The sequence below is a fragment of the Brienomyrus brachyistius genome, chromosome 2, assembly GCF_023856365.1.
Source record: "Brienomyrus brachyistius isolate T26 chromosome 2, BBRACH_0.4, whole genome shotgun sequence".
Lineage (NCBI taxonomy): Eukaryota > Metazoa > Chordata > Actinopteri > Osteoglossiformes > Mormyridae > Brienomyrus > Brienomyrus brachyistius.
The window spans coordinates 19,176,108-19,199,572 of record NC_064534.1 but is presented as its reverse complement, the minus strand read 5'-3'; the positions used below and the strand labels follow the sequence as shown (position 1 = coordinate 19,199,572).

At 43.3% G+C, this 23,465-nt stretch overlaps 2 protein-coding genes across 10 annotated transcripts; one reads left to right on the top strand and one right to left on the bottom strand.

Moving 5' to 3' along the window:
• The first annotated feature begins 791 nt into the window (after positions 1-791).
• On the top strand, positions 792-20,116 carry brd3b (bromodomain containing 3b). Of its 9 annotated transcripts, none has more exons than XM_049002561.1 (13): positions 792-918; positions 6,056-6,400; positions 6,888-7,025; positions 7,660-7,804; positions 8,094-8,293; positions 8,470-8,841; positions 11,835-11,963; positions 12,217-12,408; positions 12,774-12,842; positions 14,110-14,354; positions 15,412-15,704; positions 16,292-16,417; positions 17,488-20,116. In XM_049002561.1, the coding sequence occupies exons 2-13, from the start codon at positions 6,200-6,202 to the stop codon at positions 17,607-17,609; spliced, it is 2,232 nt and encodes a 743-aa protein (XP_048858518.1). In that variant the 5' UTR covers positions 792-918; positions 6,056-6,199; the 3' UTR covers positions 17,610-20,116. The 9 variants fall into 9 exon arrangements, with proteins under 9 accessions (XP_048858518.1, XP_048858517.1, XP_048858516.1 ...); XM_049002560.1 differs by having other exon boundaries at positions 12,217-12,423; positions 17,491-20,116; XM_049002559.1 differs by having other exon boundaries at positions 12,217-12,423.
• A 144-nt stretch (positions 20,117-20,260) lies between these two features.
• Positions 20,261-22,486, bottom strand: LOC125725921 (putative uncharacterized protein BRD3OS). The gene has a single exon (XM_049002577.1). The coding sequence runs from the start codon at positions 21,824-21,826 to the stop codon at positions 21,560-21,562; it is 267 nt and encodes an 88-aa protein (XP_048858534.1). The 5' UTR covers positions 21,827-22,486; the 3' UTR covers positions 20,261-21,559.
• Between the last annotated feature and the right edge of the window lie 979 nt (positions 22,487-23,465).

The following is a 23,465-nucleotide window of genomic DNA, read 5'->3' as shown; positions in this document are numbered from 1 at the left end:
GTTATCTTTAATGCAATTTATTACGGTTTACATTATATTTATAAGTTGTCTCAGACACTGTGTCTAGTACAAATAGCCATTCGGCTTCTTAAAAAACACGTAATAAATTCAAATTTATATGAGATAAATATAGGGAATTCGTAATTGCGTCCAAACTATATATGTCGAGTAACTGCAAGGAAAAGTCATATCCACATTCACTGATTATCGGTTGCACCTTCGGTCTCTATAGCGTGGATCGCGAACATGATTTTAGGATTGACAGTCATCAGTTAATGTACCACTTTCACTTGAAACATATTTTCATTTTAGGTAAAATAAAAGAGCTTGGATATATCGCTGTATAGACCAATGATCTATTTCTGGGCCTTTGAAAAATACAAGAAGCTGGCATTATTGTTATTGTTTTGATATGTCTTTCCAGCAGTATCTTACCACTGAGCCACTGTGCAATGACGTATGGCTAGCTACTAGGTAATGTTAGCCCGTGTCTCGCCGCAGGAAAACGGCCAAGAATGAGTATTTCCGGAAAACGATTTACACGAATACGATACTGTAATCAATTTAGTCATATACAGTATGCATATAAAGCTACGTGCTGACTTCGAAAGTGTAAATGTTACATCAAAATCTCCTTTGATCTCCTAACCCTCGCGGACGACATGCTGAAAGGGCCAAAAACACCACCGCTCTCTTTTATACTGCATTTTGGGAAGCGTAGTGCTGTTTTTAATGAATATTAAATTTCCCTACGTAAACGTGTCTTTCAGAGAACTACAAAAACCATACACGCCCTCTTCCTCGCGCATGAGCAGGGGGCTGGTGTTACCTCGTCTATTATGCTGCTTCGCTGAAATAAAAGAGCAGCTAGGACGACTTCAAGCGAAACGCTGTTGGAGCCGCAGAGGGGGAAAAAAAGTAATAAACTATTTCTCTTTATTCGTCGCTGTTTTTTAAATAAAGAGCGGTTTAGTTTAGCTACACGAGTTGATTGTATTATTTAGAGCACAAAGCGAACCTCTGGTGTTTGCTGTGTGTTTCAGCAATGCTAACGTTATCTGTGCGCTTTGCAACAATGCAACAAAGCCTGCTTTCTTTAACATTGGGGGTTAACGCGTGAAGTTTAGATCGTGAAAAATTAAAGAGTCTGACGGTGAATCGGCCCTTTCGGTACTGGCGATCGCGGCATTGCTCACATAGCCGCGTTTGTAAAACGCTAACTAGCCGTATGCATGGCGCGCGTTACGCGGTGGGTCTTTTCGTGTGGCAGCGCTACGGGGAGGGCAGCCTGCTAGCCTGCGAAATAAGATCGGCTGCATTTCTCACTGTACCGTATCTCTGCCCTGCCCGCCATCTTTTAAAGGAGAATGTGTGGAGTGGGGTACATTTTCCCCCCCGAAAGGACAGGTCTCGCTCGCGTCCGGTCTTTGCGCCATTTGTTTTCTTTCTCTTTTTTTGCACCATTAGCAGATAGTGCAGAAATCGCGAGGGCAGCCGGGCGCGCGCCTTTCGGTTTAATTAGCCCGATTCCGCGTGTTTACTATTTACTCTCGTGGTTCAGTGTAAATTCTGGAGTGAGTTTTTTTTTGCGATTTTATTTAAATTTTTTGTTACGTAGCATGCATTCTTGATTTATTGATTGCAACTGTTTGCGGAGTTTTTGTGGATTCTGTTTGATCGTGAAGCTGCCGTGCGGTTTGTTAGACTTTTAGCGTGTGTGCGAGGAGGGGGGGTGGTTGACGTCCCATTCATAAATTTCTCTCAGTGTTTGCTAAATTATCAGCTCGCTGGTTAGCAGCTGCTGGCCGTATGGCTATATGCTCGATCGCTCTTTAAATGTGCCGCTTAACATTAAACGCCATGTCCCTTACTGTTTACAAATCTTTACAGAATGTTTCTGGTGAAAATAGTGCATTGAACTGATCTGTTTCACTTTAATATTACAAGGACATTAAATTTATTGTGTTGTAGATGTACAACACATGATCAGAATATTAGATGTTGCTGTTATTCTGAAGCATTAATGCATTTCGCACGGTTTGTCATTTTATTGGAATATCTTAGTTAACATCAGATCTGTCACCAGTGTAAAATTTTAATGGAGGTCATATAGTTGAATCACATCGATATACAAATATAGATAAGATTAGGACTCGTCAGTACCGTCTTTCGTCGAGTTTCGTTTGTTATGGTACTGTCAGTCTGAAATCCGAGAATACGCAGAAAAAATTCTCTGACGAAATATTTTCCCTGCTTGTATTATCATTTAACATTGTTCGTTAGTGTTTCATTTAAAATATGTGTAAATTGCCAGAGCAGCTCGATACAGTAGAATTTGTCGAGCAGTCACTGCAGTTTTAATCAGTGTTGTGAGTCCAGGCTTGGAACTAAGCGCTATTATTTAAATGTAATTTAAAATGTCCTAAATGTTGACTCCACTAATCATACAAAACTTATCCAAAGTTAGGTATTAACCCGAAACATTTCATTCAGTCTGTCAAACACAGTAGAGAGGAAAGTGTCCTTTGTGTGCCTTAATGGTTTTTGCATCGACCTGTTGGTTTTTGAGGGAAAACATTTAACAATATACACCTTTTTTTATATTTCTCTTTTTTTTTTTTTTTTTTAAATGTTGTTCAAATTGAAATTGGAAAGACCATTTGAAAGAACGTTTATTTATATATATATATATATATATATTTATAGCTTTAATTTAGACAAATCTGTTGATGGCAATACTACATTTGTTTTCATAACACATTGCCAGCCTGTTGGGAGGAATAAATCTACTGTGTGGTTTGCAATACAAACAAGATAAATATTCCTGCTACATCTATCATTCTTGCATCAACACATTATCAGATAAGGATTACAGTGTGACCTGATTGTTTTGCACTTTGTGCTTATGTCTTCCAAGTAATGTAATACTTTTGTTACATGCTGAGTAGACTGATACATTCTCAAATTTGAAGTCACTTGTACACTTGGCTTTTTAAGAATTGGAGTACATTGTCACCTCAGTGCATCTTCCACTCAGCAAAGTCAGCACAAATGCAGTGTAGGTCTTTTAAAAAATGTTATAGAAAACACTTTTCAAACAATATTAATCTCTTAAAATTATTTTGAGTGAAGTTCTGTGATATCGATTTAATCATGTGGTAACTATGAAGGGCATTGATCTTGACTTGTCAGTCTTGTGCCGCTTTCATCTAAGGCTGATATCCTCATTTTTTAAGTCATGGAGACATGCATACTTGTTATGGTTTTACGTTTGCTTTAGCTATGATGCTACAGCCATGATGTGCACTTAGCTTGTAGTTCATGTAGATGTTCATGGCTTCACCAAAAGTTGTATGCATGCTAGGGAAATGGTCAAGTTGAGTCATCTGATGAATCTTCATGTTAGCGCTGTACTGATTGTTACTTTTGCGTTTCGTCTCAAGTTGGCATATTTTAAAATGAAAGACTCGATTAGCTTCATGTTCATATTGCTAACTGATTAATGCTCTAAACATTGGTAGCTACGCGAAAGTATATCTCTTAAATTGTTACTTTCTGCCCCTTGGTTTAGTTTACTGCCAGATTTTGGTGTGTCCTTTACCTGCTTGTGTGTGTAAATAAGTTACATGGCTTGGGATTTCACTCTTCTCCTGGGTTGTTGTTCAAGGAGTTTTTGACTAGCTACAAAATTATTTTCGCCCCCTGCGGGTTACTGACAGTGCTGCCCCTGCGCAAGTCCTGTTTCCTGTGACTGGGATCGTGCCCTTGTTTTAGGAGGCATTTGTTCCTGACCGTCATGTGACCCTTTAGCATCGCTCTTGGTGGCAGTGTTATTCCTGTGGTTTTGTGACATTGCGTGCTTTTCAAGCAAGACTCCTCCTCTTCCTTTTCTTTTCTTGCCAGTCATAAATATGTATAAAAGGACAGTGACTGTGCTTCTGCCTGTCTTTGAGTCTAAGTTGGGTGCTGTGTGCTTGTTTGTTGTAAGTTGTTGCCCTCCTGCTGTTTTTTCCCCCTTGTTGTTGCACACGTGCATATCTGTCATGTATTGGAGTTATCCTGGTTAAATGCGTTTCTCCAGGGTTCTGTAGCAGTTCCCCTCCTGGGAGCTGTCGGTGTACACTCCAGTCTTAGTCGCTCTCCTGCCCGCCGTCTTGCATCCCCAGGGTAGCTTTTTCATTCTCTCTGTACCAAAACAGAAGTATCAAACGCAGACACTTTCACAGAAGTATCACACACGAATACATATATTAAAATATTTATTAGTCCATTTGTTTTCTCTGGTCTAATCTTTGGGAGAACTATCTCTTTTCTGGGTCAATTTTAATTATTATATATATATATATATATATATATATATATATATATATATATATATATATATATATATATATATATATATATAAAGTATTTTAAGTCTTATCCACAGAAGTGAAAACAAACTAATAACTGATAAGTGAAGTGCGTTTTCCAGTATTTTCACCTTCAAGCATCGCTGCTTTTCAAAGTGTCCCTCTAGAATTATAATCATGTTGGCTTTCTGTCCTGACTTTATTGCCTAGAGGTGTTGTAACTAATAGTCTATAAGTTCTGGAGCTGTCTTCTGTAATGTACTAAATGTGTTTTATACTGTTTAAGTACACGCTACAGAGCTTTTACAGATGTATCCTCCGGTACTTTTGCCTGCCAGTCGTGGCTCACTTTCCCTTGACATTTACTAGGCAGCTGTCAAAAGATCCAGTCACCTATTGATAAAGGTATAGTCATTATCTAACACCCGCTATATGTTTTTCACCTAATGTGGATGAGGTTATTGCCATAATTTTTTCCACTATTGTGCTGTGACTGCTCTGGGAATTTCTGGTTCTCGCATGGTTTTTCCAGGCCTGTTACACATCTGTTACCTTTTCCATGATAAACGTTGAAGTTTTTCATCCCCTCTGTTTCTGGAGCCGGGAACACCTTCAAGTGGGTTGGTCTGATTTCTGTGACATCACTTATCCGGTTTACTTCGATTAGTTTCTATACTTGGTCACATTTGTATTGTGTGTTTTTTCATTGTTGTGATTTTAACGTTGATATCGCTTAAGTGTGGGGATGTAATTGGGAAAGAGAACCTGAGTGTAGCCTGTGTTGGCCTTGCTTGCTTGCTTTTGTTAGTCTGGCATATTTTCTGAAAAGAGGCATTAGACAATCAGAACGTTACTCCATTGGGAATTGCATTTCAAACAGATCATCTCTGGCAGTTTTTTTATATAAGTAAAATGTACACGTATATACACACACACACACACACACACACACACACACACACACACACACACACACACACACACACACGTTTTGCTGACATTTCAAATAAAGCTCCTTCAGTTTTGAGTTTTTTTTTTGTATGCCTGTAGTAGTAAATGTTGGCACATTCATTTTTATTTTTAATTTAGCATTTGATCATAATTTTTGTTAGCTTTCTGTTAGCATTGAAATCAGCATTTTAATTATCACAAAATATAAATGCTTAGGAAAACATTGCTGTGTGAACTGAAGCTGCTGCATGAACATGCTGTATGCACAAGGTGCACCGAAATTATCTTGTAGGAAATTACTTGATGTACAAAATTAATGCAATTTTTTTTTGTCTGATTTCGGAATGCGGGGCGGCATGGTGGTGCAGTGGTTAGCATTGTTGCCTCACACCTCTGGGTTCCAAGTTCGAGTCTCCGCCTGGGTCACGTGTGTGGAGTTTGCATGTTCTCCCCATGTCGTCGTGGGGTTTCCTCCAGGTACTCCGGTTTCCCCCCACAGTCCAAAGACATACTGAGGCTAATTGGAGTTGCTAAATTGCCCGTAGTTGTGCGTGTGTGAGCGTGCCCTGCGATGGGCTGGCCCCCCATCCTGGGTTGTTCCCTGCCTCGTGCCCATTGCTTCCGGGATAGGCTCCGGACCCTGCGCGACCCAGTAGGATAAGCGGTTTGGAAAATAGATGGATGGATGGATGATTTCGGAATGCTCTCTTCTGTTTTTTTTACACACTGCTTCTGAATTATTTTTTTGACAGCATACCAGATCAGCCCTGAAATGGGATATCGGTCCCCCAAAGAGAGTGAAGACCAGAAACAGGAACATCGTACCCACTGAAGACACAGAATAGCCACAGACGAGGAGAGCATTCGAGAGTCCGCTCCCCCCTCCCCTCACCGCCATGTCTGCAGTCCCCTCGGCAATCCAGACCCCGCCTCCGGGTGTCAACCCGCCTCCACCCGAAGTCACCAATCCCAACAAACCTGGCAGGAAGACCAACCAGCTGCAGTACATGCAGAACGTGGTGGTGAAGACACTTTGGAAGCACCAGTTTGCGTGGCCCTTCTATCAGCCCGTTGACGCCATCAAATTAAGTCTTCCAGTGAGGATGACCTTTATGTCTCTCTTTCAGATGAATAAATATATGGACATGCTCTACTGATACCGAGCATGGAACTTAGTGTGGTAACTTTGGATTGTAGTAGCTGAAATGTCAGTAAGTGATAGATGTGCCTGTTTAATGCAAGAAAAGTGAACAGTACTAACCTTTATCGCCGGGTCCCCTTTAAGCTGCTGTTAGACGGTTTGTTAGATTATAGTGCCTGGGAGAGTTTTCTTGCCCATGGAAAATTCCAGAGTTTTAGTGGATAAAATTCTTCAAACGTTTCTTCGGACAGTTTCTTAAAATTCCAAAATCTTTAATGCATGGAATAATTCTTTTGCGCATACTTGGTCTTTTTGATTAAACATGAAAGGCCGGTATCCCTATCAAAGCTGAGGCAGTAATCTCATGTGGAAAATATCGACTTGAAGGTGATCATCACCATCGCTGACGTGACGTTAGAGTAAGGTGGGCTGCTGTTTTGTAGGACTACCACAAAATAATCAAGAACCCAATGGATATGGGAACCATCAAGAAGAGGCTGGAGAACAGCTACTACTGGAGTGCCAGCGAGTGCATGCAGGACTTCAACACCATGTTTACCAACTGTTACATCTACAATAAGGTAGGTTCTGGAGCGGCCCAGCCTGCCTTGGGCCGCCTGCTCTCTGAAAGACCTGCCAAGAAGTTTTAGCTGCGTTAATCACCACTCCTACTATCCAGGGCATCTGATGCCTGTAGCACAGGGGTGGGCAGTCTTCTCTGCGAAGGACCACTGCGTATGCAGGCTTTTGGGGTAACCTTTAGGTCAGCTATTCAATCCCAGGTGTGTGGACTCTTCAGCCAATCATTGCTCTAATTAGTAATCTGATTAGAGACTTGCAGCAAAAACACACACACAGCGACCCTCTCTGGAAGAGATTGCCCACCCCTGCTCTAGCAAATGTGTTGTTACCACCTTGGTTTTGGATCACAGTGAATAAAATGCTGCTTCCTTTTGGACTTTTTAATCTGTTTTGAACTTAATTGAATCACCTTTGTGGGTCTTAATATGGTCGTCATCGTGGTTTATCGGTAGACATCCGAAACCCTTAGCTTTTCACTAGTCCTTGTGTTCTCATGTATTGTCAGGTTGATGCTGCTACTATAGAGTCTATGCGCAGAGTGAGGATGTTTTTCATATTGTTGCATCTTGAGTTGCAGTTGGTTTTCAAAGTTCCCTGGTGATTACATCTCCCCACCTTTTATTTTTCTTGAAGCCCACAGATGACATCGTCTTGATGGCCCAAGCCCTGGAAAAGATCTTCCTGCAGAAGGTAGCTCAGATGCCTCAGGAAGAGGTGGAGCTATTACCGCCTGCCCCCAAACACAAAGGACGCAAGCCCGTAGGGGAGCCTGGCATAGGTAACGTCTAACCAGATTGGGCACATACCCAGCATTGTGTTTATTCTGCTGGCGGTTAATGGTAACAAAGCTCGTTTCCCGTCAGTGTTATGATATGGTTTAAGGAGCTTGTCTGTACATTGCTGAATCAGCTTGATTGATCATTGCTCTTGGTTTTGGTTTATGAACAGAATAGGAAGAGTCCCAATAGTCACAGTCCATATCTGTTCAGACCTGGTACTCGGGGAGCATTATGTAGCAGTGTTACTATGCTGCTTCTCACCATTCATTCTCCTGCCTTTGCCTGCAGGGGGACAGCAGGTGCTGGCCGTCAGCTCAGCGTCCCCACCAGCGTCCTTCCCCAGTACGCCCACCACGCAGGTCACACAGACCCCCGTCATTGCGGCCACACCCGTACCTGCCATCACCCCCAACGTAGCCCCGGTCCCGGCCGCGCCACCCTCCGCCCCCATGATACCCGTCGTCTCCACCGCACAGCCTGTCGTCAAGGTAGGTCCTGGCATCCAAGGGTCTGTGCCGGTAGCGTTTGGCCGGCAGGGACACGCTGAGATCACTGCAGCTGACATTTTTGCTCCATTCCGTTTTGAGGAATGCATCTGCTCAGGCGTAACTCAAACTCATTGTGTGTTTTGATGCTTGAATCCATTCTTCATTCCACCTTGCAGAGGAAGGGAGTGAAGAGAAAGGCAGACACCACGACTCCCACCACCTCCGCCATCACGGCCAGCAGAAGCGAGTCACCCACCCCTCTCCTGGAACCGAAACAGGGCAAGGTGGTGTCCCGGCGGGAGAGTACGGGGCGGCCCATCAAGCCTCCCAAAAAAGACCTGGAGGATGGCGAGGTCCCTCAACATGCAGGCAAGAAGGGCAAGCTGAGTGAGCACCTCAAGTACTGTGACAGCATCTTGAAGGAGATGCTCTCCAAGAAGCACGCAGCCTACGCCTGGCCCTTCTATAAGCCCGTGGATGCAGAAGCCCTGGAACTGCACGACTACCACGAAATAATCAAGCACCCCATGGATCTGAGCACCGTAAAAGTACGTCGCCCCTAGGCCACTCCCCAGCCTTCCTGCCCTCTGGGTCTGCTTAGATGTGTGCTGCAGAAACAGGGTTATGTGCTGGTGATGGTGGTGGTGGCAGTGTTCGTAATGATGGGTATTGGTAGGGCTTCACAATTTATTGGTATTTCCTCAGAGTCACAAGCATCCCATAATTCTGCATTCTCTTTAAAGGACGCTTTTCCAGTGCACTAAATACCTTACTTTTGGTACTTCAAGAAAGTACCAAAAGTTCGGTACTTCAAGGTGTTGGTTTCCCACGTAAAAACGGCACGAGGCAGGGTGTTTCATACAATATTCAATAAATGACTAATATTTTATAGGGCTAGCTGATGTGCTATATTAATACCAACATCGCATGCTGTGCATGTGCTATTCATACTTCGGCAGTCAGCTAGATTAAGATCAGGCTTTTTCTTACTTTCAATTCTGTTTAGACGTTATAGCCTTTGTTTTGCTAAGTCGTTTTTTATTCAGTCATAGGAAATAAATATCAAGTTTTGCAATTTAAATTATTCCTTTTTGAGATTATCTAGTGTATGTTTGAAAATCATTTCAAAGTTTACCCCCACTGCTTTTGCATGAGCGCTGTATGCATTCTCCCAGACAATCATAATTATTTTCATCCTTGCTGTTTAAAACACTCCTGGATGGATTTTTGAGAAGTTGGTGGAAGTTGGTGAGAAGTTTTTTTGTTTTATAAATACGCAATTGCAAAATCACATTGCAGTATTTGCCTATGCCGTGCTGTCCTAGTATATTATACAAAGTACTTTATTATTTTTTATGTTGTCCTTACCTCTGGTTCGTCCTACCAAATCGCAGTTAAACTTTGGGTCACTTGGGTAATTTGCCCACTAATCCGTTTTTATTATTTTTATTGTTGTTTTTTACGTCTTATCGGTGATTTCAAGACGACGGTTACATTGCTTTTCAGAGGCAGTCTATTTACATAGCTGTTTGACAAAGAAAGCGTTTCAAGTCCCACCCCAAAGTACTGAAGTACCAAAAAAGTACCCCCCTGGCACTTTTGGTTCCCCTAATTGAGTGGCCAATTGTGCATTTCCTTTGTTTTCAGAAGTTGACATGCAGAGTCCCGGATCTATCATGTGTTTGGCACAGTCGTGTTTTGTTGTTTCCTTTTGCAGTTTGAGTGCAATAAATGTTTACATTTTAAGAAAAAGAAAATCATTCCAGAGAATCGTGATCTCAATTCTTAGCAAAAGAATAGCAATTCGCATGTTCCCCCCCCCGGAATGGTGCAGCCCTAGGTATGGGGGGGGGGGGCTTGCTGCTCCTGTGTGACACAGTTGAATCCTGCCTTGGCGGCTCCCCTTTAAAACATGCTCAAACAGCTTCTGCCAGCCCCACACATTGATCTTTACTGTAACCTTTGATAGCTGCTGCATTTTAAGAAACTGTAATTTTGGTTACTTCACGGGTGTAGATTTGAGTATGTATGGTAGGGGCATGTCCCTACCTTAATTGAGTGCCCTGTGTGTTTAGGGGGGTGGCGGGTTTGGGGCTGAACTAAGTCTGTATGGTATTGGAGAAAATCATATCATGATATTTAATTTTTTTGCAACGAATATGTTTGTTTATAAAGCAGTAGTCTGCCAGAAGTTGGTGTTGCTGTCAATGCAAAGTAGTGCAAACAGAACTTGCTTTTGCTCAGTGTTGTGTCTGTGGAATCCAAGATATTTCCATACAGCAGAACTCGCATGTATTTTGATGACGAGTTTTTGTTTGCTTTTCTCTTCCTCACTCATTCTTGTTAAATTTCTCATACACACGACTTGGAGTGAGTAGAACGGTAAGGATGAGAATGATAGATTGGCCCAGAGAGCACATGCAGAGATTGTACCAAAGCAGCGACAGTAAACTTGAAAATGAACTTTTAATGAACATTGTGGAACTTGCTGTGTCCTGTGACTGAGTAAAAATGTAGTAGCGTAACTTACTGATGGTCTCAGCCCAGCTGACTCGCGTTCTGTGTGATGACAACTGCATCGCATGACATGCAATGTCAATATTAACATGGCACATCATGCAGCTCTAGTTGAAGCCAGACCCACAGCATTTAGCTGTTTTGCTTCTTATGACAAGTATATGAGGATCAGGAAGCTTAAGAAGCTGAGAGAAAAACTATATCCTGGGGCTGAAACGCCACCGCGTGTGACTGATGGCTGATGTTAATGCTAGAGGTCTTAGCATTGTGATTCGATCACGATGGCTTCATTTCTTTCCCCAGAGATGATGATGGTCCCAGTTTAAAAAAAACTTTTTATCTGACTTCCATTATTAAATCTTGCACGTTCAGTAAGATCAGAGTTCTTGAAACTGTATACCAAGATGCACTGCTTCTGTTATTCTGGTTGGCATGCTGCAGTGCTGTGCCAGTGGGTTTGCAGTTGGTCTTTATGCTACTTGGTCAGCATTAGGCTCCCTCTCACTATTGTCCTTGTCATTTGTTTCTGTACCGTTTCTGACCGTAATGCCAGTCTATTTCCATGTTGAGCTGTTTTCTTGGACTCGTTTGTGCAAAGTGCATTTATCTACCCTCTCCTGTGGTTTTACAGATTTGCTTTTTATTGTGTTCAGTTTAAAGATCTGTTTGTAAGTCTTGTGCACATCTTGATGTAGATGTGAGTGTGTTTTGCATTAACTGTATGTTAGGTGTTAATCACATGGTACCCTTTGCAAAATAAATTAGCATAAATATTCAATTAGTAGTGTAATTGCCTGATACTTTAAAGGGTGTTAAGAGTTCTTGCTAGGCTCGTCATCTCCGGTTGAAAACTGCCTTTACGCTTACTGAATGATTTATTGAGGAATTTCCGTTAATGTGAATATTCTTTTTTTTTTTTTAAGTAGGTTTTGTGTAATTGCTGTTTAATGGACTGAGAAACAAACTAGTGTTCGTGGTCACAGAACCCTGTGTTCTCATGGCAATTGTTCCTGTTCCACTGCAGAAAAAGATGGACAGCCGCGACTACCAGGACGCCCAGAGCTTCGCAGCTGATATTCGGTTAATGTTCTCAAATTGTTACAAGTACAACCCGCCTGATCATGAGGTGGTGGCTATGGCTCGCAAGCTGCAGGTGTGTTTTTCTCCGGAAGTTTCAATCTCTATTCAGCCTCTGGCTTTTATTCATGCAGAATGCAGCACATTTTATCGCATTAACGAATTAAAGCAATTTTATTGTAAAAATCTGTGACAGCTGCCGGAATCTGCTTAATCCGTGCGGATCATTCAGAGGAATCCACCTGTCTGTCTTTCGCTGTGTCTATACGGCTGATCCTTGCTGTTGGTGCCATTGACCATTGACTCCCCTCCCCACTGTCTTCTCTCAGGACGTCTTCGAGATGCGCTTCGCCAAGATGCCGGATGAGCCGGCCGAGTTGGCCCCGCCCACGGCCCCGCCCACCTCAGCTGTAGTCAGCAAGAGCACAGAGAGCAGCGAGAGCAGCGGTGACACGTCCAGCTCGGACAGCTCCGACTCGGAGGAGGAGCGTGCCACACGGCTCGCCGAGCTGCAGGAACAGGTGGGTTCGGAACAGGTGGGTTTCAAACCGCGGATCGAGATCCAAACCCAAGGGTGCTGGGGGACGGGGGAGGGTTTCAGTCTTGCTCTGGCCGCCTCCCGCCTTCAGCCGGGCCCTCCCTCTCACACTGCAGCCATGCAAACCTCTCTCTGCTTTCAAAGCTGCCCCCCCCACCCCACTCGTTTTTAAACTGGAAGTTAACCCTCTACCGCCTCGAACGCTCTCGTTTGGGCACCTCCTAGTATAAATGCATGATGTATTTGTCTTTTTTTAACATCAGTGCTGCTATATGGAATAGCTCTGATTTGTCATAATAACATTTTGAATATTCTTGTCCCCTGATTTCACTCTGACTTTTTTACCAGCCATTCTCTGTGGAGCACCCCAATGGTAACAGGGCGGGGGAAAAAAACGGGTGTGCCAAACATTTTCAGGTGATTTACGTTTTTCTTCCCGCTCCCCACTGTCTCCTCACTTTTTTTTTTTTTTTTTCCTTTATTTTTATCGTGTATATATTTTGCACCCTGTCGAGCGAGCGGTAGAGGGTTAAGTTAAGGGAGCGTGTTCAGCAGGGGGCATTCCTGGTTGGTGGTAGGTGCCCCCTGCTGACCGCTGGTGTCCCCGGCCGACGGGAGGTGCCCCCTGCTGACTGTTGGTGTCCCCGGCTGATGGGAGGCGCCCCTGCTGACGGGTGGTGTCTCTGGCTGTTAGGAGGCGCCCCCTGCTGACGGGTTGGTGTCCTTAGTCAGCAGGTGGTGCCCCCTGCTGAAGGGTGGTGTCCCCGGCTGTTGGGAGGCGCCCCCTGCTGAGGGGGTGGCCTCCCTGGCTGGTAGGTGACGCCCCCTGCTGGCGGCTGGTGTCCCTGGTTATGGCGGGCTCACCTTGCTTCTCTTGATCTGCTCTCGCCTGTTTCCTGATTCCTCTCAATCACTCTGACTGCTGTAAAGTGGGGGAGCTGAGAGCAGGTGCAAGAGTCTCCTCCATCGTTATCTATCTTTTTTTTTTTTTTTTTTTTACACCCCCTCCCCAAACTCTCAGCTTGTGATTGTCCTCTGGCCATATACTCTCCTTAAGGTCTTTATTCCCTTTTTAACCTCTTCTGCCAGTACAAAAGAGGTAAAGGCCTTTTGGGTTGCTTACCCAGTGTAGGCCACCTGGAGTACTGTGGCCATAACAAGATGCAAGATCTATCAGGACAGCAAGTGATTTTTTTTGCCATTTAACCCAATTGACAGTGTGTTCCTGTAATTTAGTTTCCCTCCTGATAAGCTCCTGGTGTGGGGGAGAGAGTCACTTTCCAAATTCTGCTAGTCAGTGGTATACTCGTGTAACAGAACTCAGATGAAGCCATTGGACGGTGTGAGTTCTGAGTCAATGTATTCTGTCTCCTCACACCTACATAGAGCGGAGCTATTTTCCATTTAAGCACTAGGTAAGCAAGGCGAGTATTAGCCTGCAAGCACCCAGTAGCTGTGAATCATTTTTAACAAATAGAAAATATTTCATTTTGAGTCAGCATTCAGTGACTGGAAGGAATATTGCAATGTTTAAGTGATTACTGTGTGCATATAGCATATATATATAATGTATATATGGTATACAAGATTCCTCCTGATCAGCATGACTTATGTCTATAGCGCCCCCTATCTGCTGAGGGTGCCCTGGTTGAAGGCTGACCCCCTCCTCTGCCTCTCTCCCCAGCTGAAGGCCGTCCACGAGCAGCTAGCCGCTCTGTCTCAGGCGCCGGTAAGTAAACCAAAGAAAAAGAAGGAGAAGAAGGAAAAGGAGAAAGACAAGAAGAAGAAGGACAAGGAGAAAGAGAAAGACAAGCACAGCAAGGCCAAGCCGGAGGACGAGAAGAAACCGAAGTCCGTGCCGCCCGCCAAGATGGCGCAGCAGAAGAAAGCCCCAGCAAGGAAAGCGAACAGCACGGTCACGGCCAGCAGGTATCGCTCATCCTCCTGCTGGGCTGCCGGCGGCCCTGTGGCCCCCCCCCCCTTCCCTTCATCTACATCAATGTTTTTCGAACCGGTCCTCAGGAACCCCGGATGTTCTCTTGCAATACCCGAGGACCCGGTGGAGAAACCGCGGCTTAGATATCCATAAACTTTCACTGAGCCAGATGCCCACGTTGACAGGGCAGTTTCGTTCTCGGAAACCTGCGTGAAGAGACAACACCAGAACGACAGCCCGTTACAACTGGCGGAGCAGGCGACTCGCCATTAGAGCTATAGGGTTAGATTATTCTTCGCACAATAACACTAGACGAGGCTGAGTCCCAAGAGCAGATTGCTGAGTAGATGGTCAGCCAGTACCAGTGAAGAGGCAGACAAGGAGGGAGAATGTGAGAAGCCGCGAGAGAGCTTCATTAGCCGACGCGCTAGTGGCAGCTCGGGGATTGGGGTGTTCGGAAAAGGCAGGCGGCCACGGCAGACGTGTGAGCGAAAGTAACATTAAACCTGTAAGGTGAGAGGCTTTGCACTGTAGCACGTTGCATCCTGCTCTTGGCTTCGCTAGTGCTGCAGTGATGTGGAAAATTTGTCCGATTTAATGATATATATTTTTTTTGTCCAGTATAACCGATGCCAATCTCTGGCTAACCTTTGAGCCACTTGTGTTGGCAGTGAAATGTGGCAAGCTTGCCAGATGTAGTAGAATGATGATACATCATTTTTTTTTATTTTGTGGAATAACAAAGCTTGATCTGTGGGCTTTCTCTAAATGATGAGTGAGCCAATGAAATCCATCTATTACAGAATTAAACAACATAAAATATCGGCCAACACTATCAGCCAAGATTGTCGCAATGGGCTGGTTTTGATCTTTTGACAAATATCATAAAATAACATTTTGGCATTGGGCCAGAGAAAGATTACAACGAGAGTAACTTTTTGCAGTCTCGTTGATGGAGCTGAGAATCTTCATGTTTCTCCTGCTCCTCCATGCTTGGGTGAATGTCCGTCTTGCGTGGGGACAGCTTGTGACGTGACTCTGACTTCGCAGGCAACCGAAGAAGGGTGGCAAGCCGGCGGCGGCGGGGGGCTACGAGTCTGACGAGGAGGACTCGCTGCCCATGACATACGACGAGAAGCGTCAGCTCAGCCTGGACATCAACAGGCTGCCGGGTGAGAAGCTGGGCCGCGTCGTGCACATCATCCAGTCACGCGAGCCGTCGCTGCGAGACTCCAACCCCGACGAGATCGAGATCGACTTCGAGACGCTCAAGCCCTCCACCCTGCGCGAGCTTGAGCGATACGTCAAGTCCTGTTTACAGAAGAAGCAGCGGAAACCTTTACGTAAGTCCGGTGGGCCGCCCTTGCTCCGTCCTGGATCTCTCCTGGCTTCTCTGAGCCGGAGAGCGTGTCTGCTTCTAGGAGGAACCGCACTTCCCTCTCCGTCATGGCCGCCCCGCATCTTCTAATCTGCCGTCAGATGCTCTGACCTGCTTAGGCCTTAATTATTTTCTTTCCCCCCCCCTCCCTTTGAGTTGGAGTAGCCCCCATCCCTAACCCTTATGCACGTCTGTTGGTTAGTTATCTTGAGTATGATTCCTGTTTTATTTCATTTTTCTATAGGCATATCCATTTTTGTAAGCCTTTTTTTCTTTGGACCACCTGTTTAGCATTTTTTATTTTATTTTATTTTTTGATAGCCCAGGTTCCGATTTTAGGTGGTGCGTCGCCCGATAACGCCCTCGTGTTAGAAGTTTTTGCTGGATCACTGTAGTAATCCTTCACCATTCAAATTATCTCTGGGGAATTAAAGAGGAAAAAAAAAAAAGCGAGAGAAGCAGTGGTGCTGCTTGTTGCCGTGGCAGCGAGGTCCACTTGTGGGGGGGGGGGGGTCCTTGTGCTTACGGTGCACCGCTGTGTGTCTCCTGCAGCGGGCACAGGGAAAAAGAGTGCCAAGTCTAAGGAGGAACTGGCTCAGGAAAAGAAGAAAGAGTTAGAAAAGAGACTGCAGGACGTGAGCGGACAGCTGAACAACAACAAGAAACCGCCCAAAAAAGGTACCTGTGTTCCAGGGCTGGACACCGTGACAGGGTGCCCAGCGGATTAGAGACAGGCTAGGACAGGCCCCCCCGTAGCAAAGGCCCCGGTCAAAGCGTGTCTTTATCATTCGTCACCTTTGCATTTTCTTTTTTCTTTTTTTTTATCATTTGGTTATTCTTGGATATAAGGTCCGATCTTCTACAAGCCAACTTGCCTGGGATTGATTTTTTTTTTTTAAGTTTTATTTTAACTAGTTCTTTTTTTGGATGTTTATTATTGTCAGCTGTCCCGCAGATCATGACGTTCTGTCGTGTATCCAGTGAACGTCCAGTGGTCACATTAAGCACATCACATTGCGTGACGTCAGAGTCGCTCCCCGTGTGTGTGTGTGTGTGACGTTAGCGGAAGCAGACGTGCTGATGGGAAGGCGTAGGCGCCCTGGGAAGCCCCTCCTCCCCCTGCTTATCTTCCTCTTCTCGTTGCGTTCCTCCTCTTCCTTGCTCATGCGTGTGTTTGTGTGTCTGCATGTTTCAGGTCTGCTGGTGATGTGTTTAACGCTGTTTGCTGGTGGAGTTAAGGAACCTTTCTACGATTGCTTTATGACACCAAAATTGTTTTACACTGAAATTCAAATATGGGCAGATCCAGGAAAATAATCACTCGGGCCTGGATAAGCCAATCCCTGGCAGCACAGGGTGAAAAGCTAGGGCACACCCTGGATGGGATGCCAGTCCATTGTTGGGCACATACAGGCATACACCATGGGCAATTTAGAGATATTGTTTAGCCTAAATGTATGTCTGTAGACGCTGGAAGGAAATCTATATTTTCCAAGGAAACCCATGGAATATGGGAAGACCCCACAAAGCACAGACATGCGCACACAGTTGAGGGCAGGATTCAAACACTCCAACCCCCCAACCCTGGAGGCCACCCATCGTGCCACCTGGCTACTCCGATATTTCTCCTGCAGCTTAAAGATTCCATGCGTGTTTCCCTTTGGATGTACCCCAGTCGGTGGGTGTGCAGGGTGCGTGTGTGCGGCGCGCGTGGCGAGTGCGTGCTGACCCTCCCCGCTCTCCCCCAGCAGAGAAGGCGGGCTCAGCGCAGGCCGGGGGCCCTTCCCGCCTCAGCGGCAGTAGCAGCTCCTCCGACTCGGGCAGCAGCTCGTCCAGCGGCTCCAGTTCAGACAGCAGTGACTCCGACTGAACCCGGCACGGTGTGGCGTGGCCCACACACAGGACTGCCCTTCCTCCTCTCCCCCCCCTTCCTTCTGGTTGCTATTTTTTTTTTCCGTTCGTTTTTAAGGCCAGCCGTCATACGTGCTCACGGTCGTTACCCCCTCTCCCCCCGTATCACTCAGTCACAAACAAAAAGCTCTACTGAGGCAGACAAACGTCTAAGATTCCTCCTTATTTTACCCCTGAAGATCTCCAATATATGGAAAGAAAATGGGTGTGTTTTGTTTTTTAAAGTGGATGGATGACAAGAGGTTTTTAAATGGATGAGAAAGGGCTCAGGCATCTCATGTGCAGTGTGGAATATCCATGCCTGACCCTGTGGAGGGTGGCCACGCTGTCAGGGCCCCCCCCCCAGCGGGAATGCCTCCTGTCTTTTGAGTTTTATTTTTATTCCCCCCTCTCGTGCTCCTCCATCGTTCGATCTCCAGACCCTCTCCACATTCCACAGCATCTGCCTACATGTATATTTATATATAAGTAAATATATCTACTCTGTCTACATTTTTTTTTTTAATTTATTTGAATTTATTGTGTAATATGCATTGAAAACCAAAATGCATGTTGCTTTTAATCAGCCGTTTTTTAAAGCACATGTAAAAATTGGATAGCAAAGAATGATAGGTACTTCCCCAAATACACTAATTCAGTTGCCTTGTCTAGATGTGAGCTGCGAGTCCACAGAAGCGATACTGGTGTCCTGCATATGTGTTTCTCTGTGCTGGCCACGTATCGAGAGGGATTTGGAAAGCGACTATTGTGTAATTTTTTTTTTTTTTTTTAATTCATTCTCCTGGATCATTTAGAGTAATTTTGTTTTTGTTTATCTCTTCGTTTTTCCTTTTTAGCCCTTTATAGTGTTTCAAAAAACATTTGGTGAGTTTTGTAATTCAGCTGCATGTCTTTCTAAATACGAAAATTAGCTACGCGGATGGTGTGCGTATCTCATCCCTATTGGTTTATATGATGGTAGTGTCTCATAGCTTTCTGTAGTCCATTCCATAGGACAATCAAGGGAGGGTGCAGTGGGGGTGGGCTGGGAGTTGGGGCTTTTCAAGGCCAAAATTGGGTGGTTTACACTTTAAAAAAGTATATTTATATTGACATTAGATGCAGTTGTGGCATTAATTTTTGTGTTCAGGCATTTTAGTTACTACCATTTTGACAGCTCGTTCGACTCATCCGTGTGTGACTTAAATTCATTCACTTGTGTTTACCATTATGTCTGAATGTCTTTCGATACACTGTAGCCCATGCCAGATACGCAGTTGGGGGGCTATTAAGAGGTGACATAATGCAACTTTTGGAAGTTTTGTAGCCCAAAAATCTCCTCGGTCTGCTTTACAATACTGAAAAGTTTCAGTAGTCGTTCTCAGACATGCCTTTTACTCAATGTTGTGACGGGTGATCATTACAGAATCGGTCGTGTGAATCACGTGATGTAAACAAAAATGGGTGATTACACTGGGCTCATGACAAAGCAATAAATGTAGTAGAGAAAATGCAGTATTAATATTTCAGCCATAAATATCAGTACATTAACTGGACATTTAGGCCTCAAACTAATATTGTTGAATTTGGGTAATACTTTACTTAATAAAAATACCGATTCAAAGCCCCCCCCCCCCCCCATGCCCAATGCACACATCTGTAACGGATACCAAGTCTTTCCCTGATTATGACAGGGACTGTTTTATTCCCTGCCACCCCCCCCCCCTTAGTTTGGATTATATCCCTATTAAACATGAGATGCACTGATTAAAACACTATACTCAAGTTCAGAGTTGAAAATAGTCTCCTGAACATGTATTTCATTTCCTTTCCGTTTCATGCCGTCTTCGTTAGAATCCTGAACTGCAGGTGTTAACAGGACAAAATCAGCAAGTCTTCCTCTCCTGGGTGGGGTATTGCTTTCCGAATGTATTCATTTATCCTTATTTTGATATTTTATATTGATAGCCCTCATTGTGACTGGACTACCCTATTCCATACCCATGCGTTTTTTTTTTTTTGTTTTTTTTACATTTTTTGTTACTAATCTGAAATGGAAATCTTTAAGGAGGCAAGATGTCAATGGTTAATTATTGTGGTGGCATTTCTTTTTCTGGCAGTACTAATTTTCAAACTCCTCACCCTTCTTGCAGTGCTGCAAGGATTCAAGGATTGAGCTCCAGTTAAAAACCATGATAGGTTTTCCTGAGTGATGTCACTAGAGTTTAAAGACTGAAAATAAGTATATATAAATATATATTCACCACTTATTAGTTCATTTTTTAGGCCCTGGTCAAGATATAATAGTTCTTTTTATATTTAAAAATAAAAAAAAAATAATAATAAAAAAAGTTTTTATGTATGTGCATGCAGGAATATTGTAACTTTTCTTATACCTTTTTTGAGCTGTTTATAGTATCTTCCTGTAAATGTCAGTCATTGAGAAAATCGAGGATTCAATGTAAGTAGTTTTAGGCTTGTTTATTGCAACAAAGGGTTAAAGAGCCGGTGGGGTGGGGTGGGGAGGGGAGGGGGGTGTTGGGCAGAGTTAGAAGCTAATATTTGATGTAACTGCTAACCTGGAGTCTCTGACTCATCAAGCTCATTTTGTTTTTCGTAAATAAACTACAAAAAACCTTACCTCTGCTTCTGTGTCTGGTTCTATACTAGGATCGTCCAGCTGTGCAGGCTTCTTAGACATATAATGCTGCATTATTTTCTATTAATGGTGTCATCTGCAACCCTGCATTCACCTACACCAGGTGAAAAACTGCATGCTGGGCTTCTCCGTCGGGCCCCTATAACGAATGCCTGGTTTTTGGGTAAAAGCACAAGTGTTCCATGGAAAATTGACATTTATTCCATGACCATAGACATAAAGCGGTGGTGGATATCTGCGTTACTTCTGCTAATACATCTAATCACAGTCTAGTAAAAATATCCACAGCAATACAATCAGCTGCCCTGTATATTGTTTTACACACGAGTTCAAAATCGAATTTGAAGGAAGTTAAATTGTGCTGTGTCTGTTAAATGTGCTTCATAACCTTGAATTTAGAATGCAAGTCTGTTTGTGGTACAGTACTGGAAGAAAAACCTTCCCGGTCCAATAGTCGCACTCATAAAGTTGCTACATAGAAAGCATTGTAAATAAGAGAATGAATAGTAACAATAAAGGTAAGTAAATTATATCAGAAATGTATGTGTAGATCACAGACAAAACTGAAGTTTCAATATATCTTGAGCATTACCAGTAATAGTGGATGCAATTGGGCCTACACAATATTTCAAAATTGCCACTGAATGCCTGCATGACACTAATCTACGTGGTTTCATACCATATTTTCCATATTTACCATTATATAGTTCACACGAACGTATTTCAGAAATTTATATCTATATTTCATTATCTATATTTCATGTTTAATACAATTACACTTGTTATGAAACACTGATAATTCTAGTACCGTATCATGACCAACAAATGTGAAATACATTTGATAGATTCTAGACCTTGTAAACATAGAATAACTAACGTTGCAGTTTTATAAAGATACTGTTTTGGTTATAATACTGTTCCTTACACTTTTTGAAAACAGTAAAACCATATTTTAAACACAGTAATATGAATCAATTCAAAACATGTTCCACGCAATTATATATTAAATGGAAAAATATCACTTTTTAAATGCAGTTACTGTAGTCCATAAGACAAACTGAAAATATAAGTTTAGTTTGTAATTAAAGTTTGTTCGTGACCCATACCTCTGGATCAGTGACCAACACAAAATTTAGAGCCATACATCAAATCAAACGCTCAAGGTGAGCATACGAGGTGTATAATAATAAATTAATGTTTTGCAGTATACGCCACGTTAAAAGACGTGTGGCGCAGATCTGCTTGCAGACCCGTCATTAAGGCTGCATGCGTTACATGATCAGGCAGATGCGGGACCCCCCGGGCTCGGGATCCATGTGCACCTTCCCCTTGTCCCGCACCACCACGGCCTGGTTGCCGTACTGGCTGTACCACGTGCTCTGGCTGCGGCTCAGGTAGGTGGTCGGGGGCGCGCGCTCGAGCTCCAGCTGCTGCTGCTGCCAGATGAGCAGCGACGTGTCGCGGTAGCGGAGGCGCGCGTAGCCTTCGGACAACGCCTTCTGCGCCAGGGGCGGCCTGTCCGGCGGGCTCTCAGCCATGTCTTTCCTGCAACACTGATGTGTGGGATGTCGGAGTCCGGCACATCCCTTTGACTTTCTTAGCCGTCAGATACCTCCCACGACTAAGTCTTTCAGGTCCTGGAAAAAGCCTAGTCGTAACAATCACGGCGGATTCAGTAATCACACTGTCCACTTTTACATAAAATGCACATCTCTCCGTGACATCGGTAAATCGCTTCCTAAAGAAATATATTTTAAGTTTTTCCTTGGTTTAATCCAGTGCTCCAAAAACGGTTCGCGCTTCGCTGGGTCATAGACGGATTAATATTCATATTCCTCATATGGTCGGATTTGTAGTACTGATTTCTTTTGACGAGCAGTACTACGTCGATAAATTCATGCATATTCCTACCGACCCTCGCTCATTTGTGTACGGGCTTCTGTACAATACGCCGCTTAAACGGTGCTATTTTTATTGCAAACTGAATATTAACAATTACTTCAAAAGCAAATGACCCAGTACCAGACACAGATACTTGCGAATTCCTTTCATCCTTTTACTGCTTTCCGCTAAAAAACAGAAATTGTATCATTATTATTAGGTATTAAACTGCAATGGTAGCGCTAAAGCAAAATATCTTTCCATCTAAGTTGCCTGTAACTTCCGTCGACAATATTTTACTGCTGCTAAGGGCAACAGTGCTCTTCCACACTCTAGTCCCAATGGAAACAATGGACACAAATATTGGTTCCGGGTACTTTAAGTTTCTTGCATAGGCCCTTTTAAATGTCTGTAGCTAATTAATAATAGATATAAAGACAAGGTTATAGTCATCTTTCGTGCTTGCTTACTATTTAAGATACCATAATAACACCTACCTCACCAAATTTGAATGGTTCAAAATATAAATAATAATGCGTACGGTTTGGAATTGAAGATTTACCTTAACAAATACCAAATATGCAAATTAAATTAAGAACATGTATTTAAATATAATTAACGGTTCATTTGTGATTTCTGGTAATTTACTTTTCAAAAATATGTATTCTTTTTCATAGGCCAGCACAAGTTAATTTTCAGATTTTTGCAATTTATTTTATGTCCAGGAGATGGCAGAATTGTAAACATCCAAGGCACACGCCACGCTTTTGAGGGGAATGTGATAGTGGTCTTGGACCACTGGTTTAATTACCGATCAAATGCAATGCGTTTTTGATTGGATAAGATTGTTGGTTATAACTAATAGCCATACTACTTCGACTCTTACTACGGTAAAGTACAATGACATTAAAATAAAATAAAATGTCATATTATAACATGACTACAAAGCTAATATTAGTAGGCTTTCTGCTGACAAAAATAAAATAGTGGTTAATACAAAAACTAAATCAGTATTTATTTCGGTGCTATTATGGCGTGGCTACCGTCACTAAAAAGGGTTAATGTGCACTTTCTTTTAATAATTTTATGTCGTAAATACAACGGTTATGACAGCATATAACTGAGATAAACATTTGCAATACAACATAAAAATAAGGGAAAAAAGAAACGTTTATTCGTATGGGCATGTCAAAAAAATAAAAGGTTCACTACGAACCGTTTTAAATAACTAGTTTTATTCTCAATGTATCTCATGTTCCGCATAAATTGGGAAAATCCTGTTTAAATCTTGCTCTC